The sequence below is a fragment of the Populus trichocarpa genome, chromosome 6 (assembly GCF_000002775.5).
Source record: "Populus trichocarpa isolate Nisqually-1 chromosome 6, P.trichocarpa_v4.1, whole genome shotgun sequence".
Lineage (NCBI taxonomy): Eukaryota > Viridiplantae > Streptophyta > Magnoliopsida > Malpighiales > Salicaceae > Populus > Populus trichocarpa.
In genome coordinates, this window is record NC_037290.2 from 17395153 (window position 1) to 17408870 (window position 13718).

Below are 13718 nucleotides of genomic sequence, written 5' to 3' on the forward strand. Positions count from 1 at the left end.
ACATCTTTCTTTCCTTTTTTTTTTTTTAATGATTTTCTCTTTCCTTCCTAAACTTCAAGAAAAGAAAACCAATAGTAGGAGGTGGGAGCAAAGAAAAGACAACAACAGAATCAACATGGTAGAAAACCAAGCAACGAAGAACCATCAGAGCACAGCAATCATACTAACCAATGAATAGGAGAGGAAAAAAGAAACTGGGAAACAATGGAGGCTGAAAACATGAAGAAGAAGGCAGCAAACAATGCAAAAGAAAAAACACAAGATAATTTTGAGGAGATAACAAGAAAATCTAACATGTTAAATAATCTTCCATGTTCAAGGTAGGAAAATAGGGATTGTAGCTGCAAAAAACAATCCAGAAGCCCTCGAGGGTTGGTTTGGAATTATAATTCATAAATTAAAATGATGTTAAAATATCATACTTTAAATTTTAATAATTTATAAATTTATTTGGCTTTTGATTGTTGTAATTTAAATTTAGTTTTATATAGAAATTAGGTTTGGGATATAACTGTTATTCTCATTAGCAATTGCTTAGCGGTTCTAAACAACTGCTAATAGTAATAGCGGTTGTCTAATAAACCACTATTATCATTAGTTATTGTTAATAAAATCATATTTGTTAATAAAAATTGAGTCTAAACTATACTATTTTTGAAATATGTTTATTTCTTATACTATTTTTCAAAAAAAAGTATTAAACTATGCTAGTTTTATATATATATATATATATATATATATATATATATATATATATAAAATCCTTTGGCTTAAGCTACTAAAGAAGCTGAGCTAGTAAACAACTGCTAATAATAATAGCGGTTATCATTAGCGATTGTTAATACAATTATATTTGTTAATAGAAGTTGAGTTTAAATTATACTATTTTCTAAATACATTTATTTTATCATATATTTTTAATAGAAGTTGAGTCTAACCTATACTATTTTCTAAATACGCTTATTTCTTATATTATTTTTCAAAAAAAATATTAAATTATGTTATTTTATCGAGGTTGATGTTTAGTATTTTTACCTAGAAATCTATTTTCAACTCATTATTTATTCAAAACACCTTGATAAACTTATATGTGACTTTAAAAACAAAAAAATCCCCTTAAAATAGAAAATTAACTTAAAACAAAAAAAACTTCATGAACTCAGATTTATAAACTTTCTTTATTAAATGAAACTTGTTGACACAAAATTAATTTTTTTGTGGTCGAAATTGATATCAATCAAGTTTTTCTTTTTTTGCTATCAAGATTTAGTCACTTTACTAAAAAACAAGGAAAATAAAATTTAGGATTAAAATTAAATTTTAGAAATACCGACAGGGAAAAAATTTGTAAATTGAATTGTAGGAAGACCAAAATAAACTATTTTTATCCAATTTCAATCCTACCATTTATTTTTTCCTTCTTTTTCACTCTGTTCCTTTTTATTTCAGTCTCGTCCCTCCTATATAAATTAAAAGCAATTCCCCTTCAATTTTATTTTTTTGGTAGAGCAATGGTGCTAGAATATTTTCGGTTTCTTCCTTTATTATACAAGAATATATTTCCCGTCATTAAAAATCGTTAAAAGTACGTAACCTCAGCAAAATTGATTTTAAGAATAAAATAGTTCACTGGGAAAAATCTAGACATATTCTAGCGATGACATCTATTAGCTGTAATGAACGTATTTTCATGCTCTAATACAACTCAAAAGTACATGTTACGTGGTGCACTCTTATTGGGTTTTGTCAAAGCTAGATACGTTTAATTAAACAAATCTTGCTTAAATATAATATAATATAAAATAATGAGACTAAAACATGAGAACTTTGAACCAGTCTTTGTCTCATAATCTGTGCATTGAATAGAATCCAGAATATATAATTATTTATTTAGTTTGGCTATTTAACAACCAATTTTCTACGTATACAGAGAGAGAGAGAGAGAGAGAGAGAGGCAGAGGTTACAAAATTTAAAACGGGAGTGGCTATTGGAACAGCCTTTTTGTCTACTGGCATCCACAGCTTTTTCTCAGTTAAATGACTTTAATATCCTTTTGTTTTTCTTTTTTTAAAAAAAAAAAAAACATTAATTTGTTACAATCTCATTAATCAATTAAACACCACGCCTGCATCCTTGTTTTTTAATTTTTCCCATCCAGCCACTCCCACCTGCATGCTAGTCAAAATTCAGAAACCACTACAAATCTCAACTATGGATGAAAAAACGAGAAAAATGGATTTAATTTCTACTGAACTTAAAAAATGATAGCTCCAGGAGCACAAGAAGCGTTAATTAGTATCGGTTTTTTGGGGGGTTTCTGTAGCTTGGGTTTTTGGTGGTGGTGCTGCCATGGTTGGTTGTAAGGACCACTTTCATCGTCAAAAGTGCTGGTAATTGAAGGGTGGAGCCACTGCTAATTTGGTTTCCAATTTTCAAAGCCACTGATAGAATGTAACAAGGAAATGACTAAAATGTCTTCCACAAAAACAAAGGTGGCAATCATTATCGAACATGGGTGCCACCCCATAGTTGACACTTTTTATACCCCTCCTAATCTAGCTACCACCGCAGCCCCGTCATTATAAATATGCACAGGCCCCTCCTAAAATCCCAGAATGAATGAAAGGCTCAATATATTATTCTGCAAATGCATACTCGTTATGCTACCATCTCCATTTTTATCCTTCTCATTTCCAGCACACATGCTGTCTTCACCAGACGACCACACCCTTACCTCAGTGCGGCAAACCAATTCATGGCTCCTCAAAATGCTGCCCGTGCCTCTTTGAGGATTCGGCCATTAGTGTGGGATGCAAATTTGGCACGTTACGCGCAATCGTATTGCAATCAAAGGCGCTACGACTGTGATTTAAAGCATTCTAATGGACCATACGGTGAGAACATCTTCTGGGGCAGTGGCAGTGGTTGGAGTCCAGCTCAGGCCGCCGCCGCATGGGTCTCGGAGCGTAAATGGTATGATTATTGGTCTAATTCTTGTGCCGAGGATCAAGAATGTGGACATTATACTCAAATTGTTTGGAACAGCACAGAAAGAATTGGGTGTGCTAGGGTGGATTGTTTTCGTGGAAGGGGAGTTTTCATGTCTTGCAACTATGATCCTCCTGGGAATTATATTGGAGAAAAGCCTTATTGAATGTGTTTCTTGAAATTTTGCCTAGTTTTTATTTATTTTTCTATTTTTTTTTGTGGAAACCTCGTATGATTATTACATTCTATCATATGGGTGATTGATGTGTTCTCCTTGACACAATTTTCACCCTTCTATATTTTATGTATTTATTGTAAAATCAATTTCAATATCACATGAAATATAATTAACGATGCAAGAAAAAAAAAAGATTTTTCAATATTAACGGTGTGGCTTCTCATCCTTTCAGTTTCGGCTCGTCTTTTTTTCACTACAGCGATCTTAGTTTTCAAAGCATTCAATCTCGTGTCATTTTTATGTTATTTTTAAAATTTTAATTTTTTTATATTTTTAAATGGTTTTTATGTGTCGATATTAAAAATAATTTTTTTAAAATAAAAAAAATATTATTTTAATATTTTTTAAGTGTAAAACACTTTGAACCGCAACCAAACATATTATTTATATGAAAGACTAGCCAATATCTACTTGTATATATATAAAGTGTGTTTGGAAGTGTGGTAGCGATTGCTTTTCATTTCAAAACATATCAAAATAATATATTTTTTATTTTTTAAAAATTATTTTTGATATCAGCACATTAAAATAATATGAAAATATAAAAAAAATATTAATTTAAAATAAAAATAAATAAATAAATAATTTTTTAAAAAAAACACTCAAAAAAACAAAAAAAAAAGAGCCTGACACATCCATAAATGAAGCTGCTTCTATCACAGAGTAATTAAGAACATCAACTAACCAATTAATATGAATTGTGAACGAAGAGAACCAACTAACTGGTTTAAATGCACCAACTAGAAACAGGTAGGTGTAATTTGTTGCCCATGCCTTGCCACGTGGAATGCTTCGTTAGTGTTATTAAACACAGCTTCTCTTTGTACGAGTTAATTTGATTACTTGTCGTTCCAGTCTTTAACTTGAACTAATTTTTAAATTAAATTATATAAAAATTAATTTAATGTGAATTATTTAATATTTTTTTAATGATTTATTTTTTTAAAACTATTTTAATAATTTTTAGATATTAAAATAATATTATTTTAGAATGATTTTTTAACTAGTACAACTCGTAATTTAGATCACAAACCTAATCAAGTTTTAATAACTTTTCTTGCTTAAATTATTTTTTTATTTAATTATATAATAATGGAATTAGATATTAGGATGATGAAAGCAAGTTTTAATCATAAAATTTAAAAAATATTAACTAATCAATTTTATGCATTTCGATGAAGAAATTTAAGAATAATAAATTTTAAAAAAAATCATAAAAAATATATTTTATTCTAATTAAATATTAAAGAGAAAAATATTTTAAAAATTACACTTATTAAGGGAATGCATAATCATCCATAAAACAATTGATGATATTATTATAAAAAAAAAACCCTAATATTCTTTTTCAAAAACACAATGGAATAACTGGATCATCATTTTAAATATTATTCTAATAAAAAGGTACATGTAGAAAAAGATGCATGTAGGCTTGGCCTTCTAGCATATAGGCGCCTAGCTTTTAAAAACATGTCATACATGCATGGGCGTAGAAAGCTTATGGGAAAATAGCCATGCTCACATGCCTAGTTGGTTCAAAAAATTAATTGATAAATAACATGTTTTTTTTTTTTTTTTGTTGAAAAAAAATTAGATGACATGGCATTTATTAATTTATTTTCTAGCCATCAAAAACCATCTTCAATGGCTAAAAAATTAGGTATGTGTTTTTTTACCCCTAAAACCTATTTTTCACATGAAAACACCAATAAAATACTATAAGGACCTTAATAAAACCATGATCGAGTCAAGGTGTACACTTCTTATAAGAGCCTGGAACAACTGAGATTTTACTTGTTCATCTGAATTCACAAAATATACTTGCTAGAAGGTGAAGTTTCCTCAAATCTAAAAAAAAAAATATATGACTCGTGAGGTTGTACCAATAAGGTCAACCCTTGCCCTTGAGCAAAGATAAATAGGCTATTATAAGTAGACAAATGGCTCGCACCTTGTATTTTATTTTTCAAACTAGCCGTTATCTTAAGAATAATTAATATTCACCTCCTTGCAAAAGTACTTTCACCCAAAAAAAAATGCTTTGGTACTTTTTTTTTAAGTTCATTTTAATATTAGATTTATTTAAAATTAAATTTTATAATTTATTTTAATTTGTTTTTTATAGAGTAATCTCAGTACTGGATACTCTAGTAAATCAAATTCAAAGAGGATGTGAATTCATTGTTGATCTCTTCACAAGACAGTTAATTAGAATAGGGATTTGATAATTTTTTTAGATTTTTACTAATTTTTTTAAAATTTTATTATTTAATGTTAAATTTACTAGAAATTAAACTTTAAATTTACTTTAATTTTTCTCTGTATAAGATTGTGCGAATGCCATGAAAGGGACGGTTGGGCTCATGTTTGTTTAACATCCAGTAGAGTTGAGCATGATTCAGATTTAGCCGAGACATTTGGCTTTGGTTCCTGTTAGCTAAGGATTGTTTTTTGCTGGGATGGTATCATTTTCATGTGCTCTTTCTATGGGGACTCTTCTTTATTTGTTTTAGATTATTGCAGTAATCATTCTTTCCTGCCAACTATATATCCTTTTAGGCCCTCTTCCCCTGCACATATATATATATATATATTTTTAATTTGTTGTCCTCCATACATTCCCTTTGTTTTCTTTCCGGTTTTCTCCCTTCTTAATTCTCTTTCTCTTTAGCCATTGCTGCTGTTTTTTTGGCGTGTTTATTAAAGTTGGATGGTGTTCTTCAACTGCTTTCTTGCTCAATGATGAAGTCTGCTGGTTTTCTATTTAAAAAAGAGTTGGTTTTTGTTTCTTCTATTTGTGTATTTTTTGAATTTTTTTGTGCTTGTGGTGTTCCACGGATATTGATCTTGCTCCTGTAATGGAAACTTGCGATTAGTAAAAAAAAAAAACAAAAAATATAACAAGAAAAATCAAACAAAAAAAAAACTGATTAAAAAACAAAAAAACTAGGTCAATTTGGTTTGGTTTAAAGCTTCTAAAACCAATTGAACTGAGCTAAAAAATGCATTAACTTAACATGGAATAAATATAAAATTTTCTTGTAAAGATCCAACTTTAAAATTCGTTGTCATAGTTGCATGCCCACTTCCCCCCTCTTCATCCTTCTCTCTCAATCTTTTCCACGACTCCACAGCAGATCACTCATAAAATTTGCATCTTTTTGTTAAAACATAAAAGTTTATATTATTCTTAATTTATAAAAAAGAAAAGTTAATGCATAAGTTTGGATAAGTTAATGCTAAAAAGTTAATTTATAAAAAAGAAAAGTTAATTTAATATTCACTGTTTGGATAAGTTTTTCTTGCAATGATTTCTTGTGATTTATTTTTAAAAAATAAATCATTTAAAAAACCATAAAAAATCCCATTAAAAAACAGATAGGTTTTGCTAATTTTTCTGTAGAAAAAACCAAATCAAACCAAACCACACAAAAACTGATAAGCTTAAACTAGTTTCCAGTTAAGTCTAATTATATATATATATAATTTGGTTTCGTTGGATTTTTTATAAAAAATAAACCGCATCGAAAATACTGACTCCTAGCTCTTTCTCTGGATTTTTTCATGCAGTTCTTAAGAAGTTGTGGCGCCTTGACTTTTTCTGCACACTTTTGTCTCTGTTGTTTGCTGTGTGCGTAGTGTTACAATGCGTTTTGATTTGAGTTGTGTTATTTTTTCTAGATTGTCGCTATGTAACTACTGTTCTTGTACGATTTTAATGGAGTGAATTTTACGTAAATAATTAACATTAAAAAAACTACTAAAAGATGCATTAGGTTTTCCTAGCTATTTTACTATTTATATAAACAGCTGTCACTCTTTTTTTATTATTTTTTTTTATTTTAATGTGGAACCACTTCTCCTTCAAATGGTTAATTAATGATTCTCATGGTCTACGATTCATGTGAGCATATCTACCATACTATCTTTAAAAAGGCCACCCGTCAGTCTATTCATGAATAAATATTTGGTAACATTGTTTCTGACTTGCAGATATATCAGCTTCACACGTGCATTCAAGCGTCGTGTGGTATATGCAAATGCAAATTATGATCACATCCTTTTCCTTCCTCAAATTTGCTTTTGAATTATGGATACCTTCCATGCTTGAATTCAACAGTCACCAGTTATTTTTTCTTATGAACATCCATGCATGGTTACTATAGTTTCTGGATTGACTGGCGTGTTTTGTTGTCCTTTCATGAACATTAGCAAGAAATTACTCCCTATTTACGTCTCAGATATGTAAATATTGTGTCCCTTTGAAAAGATGAAGTTGGCAAATGAATTATCTTAGGTATCAGAATAGAACCACCATATGCATATGATGCCAAGTTTCCACTGGGATGAGCTACTTGGCTTCGCCTTGCTTTCCTCTAAATTTACAAATTGCATGACCATTGCTGAGTGTGCCTCAAATCTTACAGATTTTGTTGCCTGTTCACTCAATTGAGGCTCATGTTGAGATTTAATAGATACAAGGCATGTTGGATTTATATTCTTATGCTGTCAACAGAGAAAAAACCAGGCTGAGATTGGTCTAATAAAGGTACTTGAGGAATTATTTATCTGTCATTTATTTCTCCTTGGAAAATATTAAAGAAGAATTAAGGCCTCAAATATAAATTTTGGAGTGAGGTATTAGTTTCAAAAAGGAAGAAAGAAAGAATGACCAAGACTTTGAGGCATGAAAACAACCTTCTAAACAAAAAAGCCGACCTTTTCCTCTGGGTGAATTGTGCCTTGAGTGCGGTAATTGTCAATGGTGCTTAGGTTCTGCACTTTGAAGATTATTGAATAATAAAGTGTTCTAACTTTTATGAAGGTTCTTCATGAACCATTGAATTCCTGGTCAAATGCAGGTTAAGGTAATCATCATGAAGTGGAATAGCCTTGAAGGTCATTGGTCTCCTTTTCAATTTGCTCCTCACAGCTGCATAGTTTGAAAACTTTCCTGTGAGTTGGATAGGCAATCTATATCAGTCTATTAAAGTCAAATTGTATTCCTGAGTTTTACATTACCTTCTTCTTTCCTGAGTACTTTTATTGCTGCTTGTTTTTTCTGATCCTTGTGTTTGCAATGATACGTCTGCTTTCTTTGTCAGCAAACTCGATAAACTTTTGCAGAACTGCTCATTGACAATGATGATATGAACTCAGTAATAGTCATTATGCTGCATATCTAATCAACACTCATTGTTTTTGCAAGAAAGTGACATAATGCAACTTCTCAGAATTCTTTCATACCTCTTTGTACAATCTTAGATCCCCTACTGATTTTGATATTTCTACAACGCAATTCATGGGAGCAACCTCAATCACCTGACATTTGACACGGAATCATTAGACTGTTATTGATGTTAGACTCCTGAATTCTGAAATCCTAAAGCTGTGTGGAACATTTTACCTCTGCTGATAGGTCATAATATGATCTGGTACATCTTTTCATCTTTAGTTTTTGATTCATTTTCATCTGATATGATACAGTATAGTCATTAGTCACTCTGTAATGGAGAAGATCTCTCTAGATGAAGACCCAGTAATCTAATGAGTTTTTACCTTGGAATTTTTCATCCTTTCGACTGACAGACTCACATCCAATGCAGCAACTTCAATTTTCCTTATTGTCTCATGAACTGAATGTTCAGACCCTAGCCTGGTTTTCTGCTTCTTGTCTTCCTAGGAAAGAGAGGAGATTGATTGAAATTCAAAATGAACAAAGGAAGTTTGCAGTAATTAAATTCAAGTTCTGATTATAGACTTGCCTGTTCTTCAAAGAGACCAGATAAATCAAGGTCATGGGACATTGCTATCAATTGGAAAGCGTTTATGAAACTTGAGGATTCAGGGGTCTCTGTTTCTGAGGCATTGTCCTGCTTAGAGTTTCAGGTATTCAGGTGAAATCATAAAACTTGCTGTCATTTACTGTTTATGGAAATTTACCTCATCTGCATCAAAAGCAGCATTAACATCATCCAGGAAGATTTTCTCGTCGCTTTCATATCCACAAGAAGGCACGTAATCTATCCGAAACCATTCATCTTCAATGATCTCTGGTATTGTTATTCTCTGCAATGAAGGATGATGGCATTGTTTTCTTTGTTATGATCTTAGTATTTGTTAAAGCATAAAATCTTTCCTTGGATATACCTTTCTGGGATTTGGATCTAATATTCTTGATATTAGCTTCCTCTGACTTTTTGTAAACCACAGTGGACAGGTGTATTCAGCTGTAGATATCTTTACACAAACAGGGTCATCAATGGAGTGATTTCTTTCTCACTTGGGAGAGAGAATTAACAGTGCACATATATAAAATAATACCTTCTTATATAACATTATGAGGTTACGTTCGTCAAATGGTAGATATCCTGACAGTAGTTCGAAAAGGATTATCCCACAGGACCAAACATCTGCAGCTGCTCCTTCATAACCCTTATTTGCAATAAGCTGCTTAGAAGAAAATCACCATTAGCTATAGTGGTGAGGAGAATTGAGGTACAAGTTTCTAAACTATTCCCTAGCCCTCAACCTCCCTTGTTTTCTCAGATGTTACCAGCTGAGAATGATTTTCAGGAATTTGGTAGAACAGGAAAGTTGCTTCTTACCTCAGGTGCTACATAGCATGGAGACCCACAGGCTGTCGTTAGCATGCTAGCAGGCTGTCGATCATATATTCAACCAATGTTAATGGAATTGTACGAACTAACTTTGCAAATAAATAAATAAGAATAGAAGAAAGATTGCTAGACTTTCAGTACCTTGTGAAATGCACTTAGTCCGAAGTCGGAGACTTTCAGATTTCCTTTGCTGTCCAGAAGTAAGTTTTCTGGCTGTACACAAGATGTTCATTAATTTGTGTAAATACTTTGTAGATAATTGACAAATAATGCGAAGAACATTGTATATTTTACCTTTAAATCTCTGTGATAAACTCCTCTGGTATGGCAATAGTCCACTGCATCTATCAATTGATGAAAGATTTTTCTTGCTTCTGATTCATTTAGTTTCTTGGCATACGACTGAGTAAACAGGGTGTGAACAGGATTAGAAATGTCAAATGAAACACTTACTCTAGGAATTGCAGATGCTGCTACTTGGATAATCCTTACCAGCTTGTCTGCAAGTTGTCCTCCTGAGATATATTCCATTACCATATAAATCTTTGTCTTTGATCCGATAACCTGTAATTGTAATTCAACACCAATAAGTATTGAGAAAGAGCTCTCCGACTTGCCGAGTTGAAGTTTAGTTGAGGCCACGTGACACCACATGAAACTAGCTAACGTACCTCATGTATCCGTACGATGTTAGGGTGATGGAGGAGTTTCATAGTTCTTATCTCCCTTTGTACCTGGAATTAGTTTTAACTCCGATATATTAGAAAGAAGCATGTTTGGTTTTGTTAGTGATCAAGACCTTACTCCAGGAAAGTGGAGAGATTCACCTGATTCTTGAGACCGCTTTGCATGACCATGTTCTTATCCATGATCTTGATCGCAACCTGATGGCCATTGGTGGTGTCTACAGCAAGCTTAACCTTTGCAAATGTTCCCTCTCCGATTGTTCGACCTACCTGGTACTTACCAAGTTTATTTCCGTATGCCATATTCTATGACAAAATATCGACTCCTTTCTCCTTCTTCTTCAGCTAATAACAACTATTCCTTCTCTAGCTTCTGCAAAATGTTCCTCCCTTGTTTTTTCTACTGATATGGATCACGAGCACCTGCACCTCTTGCAAATGTTTCTCAATATCCTCTTTGCTTCAAACCGGTGGCTAAGCGATTAATTTGATTGAGAATGGAGGTTGACTCGTGCTCTTCTTCCCAGCAACTACCATTTACATGGCTCTCAATATTTCTCATGTCTGTTTTCAGAAGGAAAGTATCCGTCTCTGGCACAAATTTTTCTTTCCTTCTATATAAACGCATGTGTATATTTGTTGGAGGCTTAGAATAAGTTTCTCTCATGGAAGAAACGATGACTTGTTGTTAGTTGGCTAGTCGGTTGACTCTGTTTTGAATGGTAAGTTAGCAGTTGCTGTAACATGTACAGTCTTAAATATACTTACTTGTGGTATGGTCACGTCTTGCTGGTTTGTAAAATACGTAAACGTCCACCCAAATTATGGCAGCCCTTCACTTCAGTTTTGGATTTGGATCGTAGCCGTTTTATTTTATTTCTTATAATTAAAATAGGAAGATTATTCAAATTTTAATTTTCCATCTGACCCATTAAATGGGTTCTCAAAAGACAAGAACAATTTCATTTTTTATCAGCTATTTCGTTGCGTCATTGATGTCGCATTTTCTTCATTCACTGACATCATATTATATGCCTGCATGTAACGAAGGGCGGAGGGGGCATAGAAGGCAAAGATGGGCTGTAGCCCAGGTTAAAAAAACAAAAAAAATAAATCCTAAACAAACCTAATAACTCACCTTAAAAAAACTCCACCTTCTCCCTTTACCAAAAAAAAAATCAAATAAAAAAAGCCATGTTTTGCTAGGTGCTGAGAAGTTTTTTTAAATGTAAGTTCTTTGCCCTAAATTTTTATTTGTTTTCATGTATCTTTTATTTTGAATTTAAATGCAGAGGAAAACTTAAGATTAATTTTGTTATAATCTTTGTGCATCTAGGGTTGGATCAATTCCTAAAACAACTTAGAGAATTTGCAGAGCTTGTGCTATTTACTGCTGGACTTAAAGGTTTGATTATTACTTCACCGTATATTTAGTTTTCATACTTGTTTTATTGGTTATTATCTCTTCCCCCTTTATTGATAATTTCTCAGTAAGTTTGATATTTAATATTTGCAGATTATGCCAACCAGACCACTTGTTGACAGAATAGATATAGAAAATTGATTTAGTCTATATCTTTATCTGTTTATCGGACATCAACATGTAGCACACAAGCACAAGTTATTGTGTTTATATTTTTCTGGTCTTTATCATCTTAATTCCTTTCTTCCTTGAATTTGTAACTACTGACATCATACTAATTTTTCAAAATTTAGAATATGTAATTCTTTAGATAAAAAGGCAAGTTTAGCGGTGTTCAAGTTGAAACTTAAGTTATTTGACCTAAAAAAAACCCACATTTTGATGGGTGTCTGGAAAGCTTTTTGAAACTTAAGTTCTTTGACCAAAATTTCTATTTCCAGTCTTACCATGCAAGTCTAGCATTATTCAAGAAGTATAACAAGTTCAATTAACATGATGTTTTACCATTTTATCCCTGTATAGTCTGCATTTCATGAATATCCTATTGTGGCATTAATATTATGCATCTTGCACTTAGCTTCCCTAATCCCCTGTACTTGAATAGGTTATAAATTATAATGGAAAAATCAAGAAAGCAAGAGAGGAAAAACTATGTTTTTATTTTTTAAACCAAGCAAACAAATATCAACCAGTAAAAGACATTCTTCATCCAATGTTAATATCTTAAATCGTAATGACTAACCCCCTTTCAAATCTCAAAGAGTTGAAATTGATGTTAATACTCTTGAACGAGATCCTAAGATACGAATTCCATTGTGGCAATAACCTATTAATCAACAAAAAATTAAAAGAGTTTGTATCAAAATGGGTCCATATCAACCCAAGCTAGTAGAGTATCCAAGGACTGAATCAGGGAGACAATATCGTCGATTTTAATACACTTGGTTTGATCAATTTCCTTGGTTAGAGTACTCTTCATCAAATGATGCAATATTTTGTTTTCCATGCTTTCTCTTTGAAAATAAAGTGCCTCATCATCCCACATTCACCACATAATAATGACGTGAAATCTGCTGAAAATTTAATGAAAGTAAGTAGACATGTTGATAATAATAATGTCGTGAAATCTATTGAAAATTTAATAAAAGTAAGTAGACACATTGATAAAGTGTTGAATGTAAAAACTGTTAAAGAAGTTCAGAAAAATCAGTTGCGACTTATGACAACAATTGAAAGTTTTCGATGGCTTAGCTTACAAGCATATGCATTTAGAGGTCATGATGAATCTTCAGCTTCTAATAATCAATGCAATTTTATGGAGATGATAAGACTTATAGGGAGATTCAATATTAACATTGATGATGTTGTCTTAGAAAAAAGCTATGAAAAATGCAAAGAAGTTACAGATGCAAAGTTTTGTATTTCGGTTGACGAAGCCAAAGATGTATCAAATAAAGAATAAATTACTATTGTTTTGAGATTTGTTGACATTTAGGGTTTTTTACGAGAGCATTTTTTTGGAATTATGCATGTTTCAGATACTACTTCTTCAACACTAAAAAAAAATTGTGATGTACTCGCTCGATACAACTTGCATATCCTCAATATGCGAGGTCAAGGGTATGATGGTGTTATCAATATGTGTGATGCATGGAACGGACTACAAACTCTACTTTTTAGAGATTCCCCTTATGCATATTATGTACATTAGTTGCAGCAACTAGAAATGAGATTTCTATTTGGTTATTTTTTTTAAAATTGA

At 31.8% G+C, this 13718-nt stretch overlaps 2 protein-coding genes across 3 annotated transcripts; one reads left to right on the forward strand and one right to left on the reverse strand.

The window, feature by feature from the left end:
• Positions 1-2577: 2577 nt before the first annotated feature.
• LOC18100532 (pathogenesis-related protein PR-1) lies at positions 2578-3170 on the forward strand. The gene has a single exon (XM_006381777.3). The coding sequence runs from the start codon at positions 2649-2651 to the stop codon at positions 3153-3155; it is 507 nt and encodes a 168-aa protein (XP_006381839.2). The 5' UTR covers positions 2578-2648; the 3' UTR covers positions 3156-3170.
• A 4610-nt stretch (positions 3171-7780) lies between these two features.
• LOC18100533 (CBL-interacting serine/threonine-protein kinase 21) lies at positions 7781-11243 on the reverse strand. 2 transcript variants are annotated; one of them, XM_052454255.1, is made up of 15 exons: positions 10675-11243; positions 10519-10581; positions 10340-10411; positions 10142-10249; positions 9989-10060; positions 9836-9889; positions 9552-9677; positions 9378-9467; positions 9171-9296; positions 8989-9100; positions 8787-8902; positions 8635-8700; positions 8475-8549; positions 8250-8356; positions 7781-8160 (listed from the first exon to the last, which is right to left on the reverse strand). In XM_052454255.1, the coding sequence occupies exons 1-15, from the start codon at positions 10834-10836 to the stop codon at positions 8103-8105; spliced, it is 1407 nt and encodes a 468-aa protein (XP_052310215.1). In that variant the 5' UTR covers positions 10837-11243; the 3' UTR covers positions 7781-8102. The 2 variants fall into 2 exon arrangements, with proteins under 2 accessions (XP_052310215.1, XP_006381840.3); XM_006381778.3 differs by having other exon boundaries at positions 8787-8906; positions 8993-9100; positions 10675-11241.
• Positions 11244-13718: the final 2475 nt, after the last annotated feature.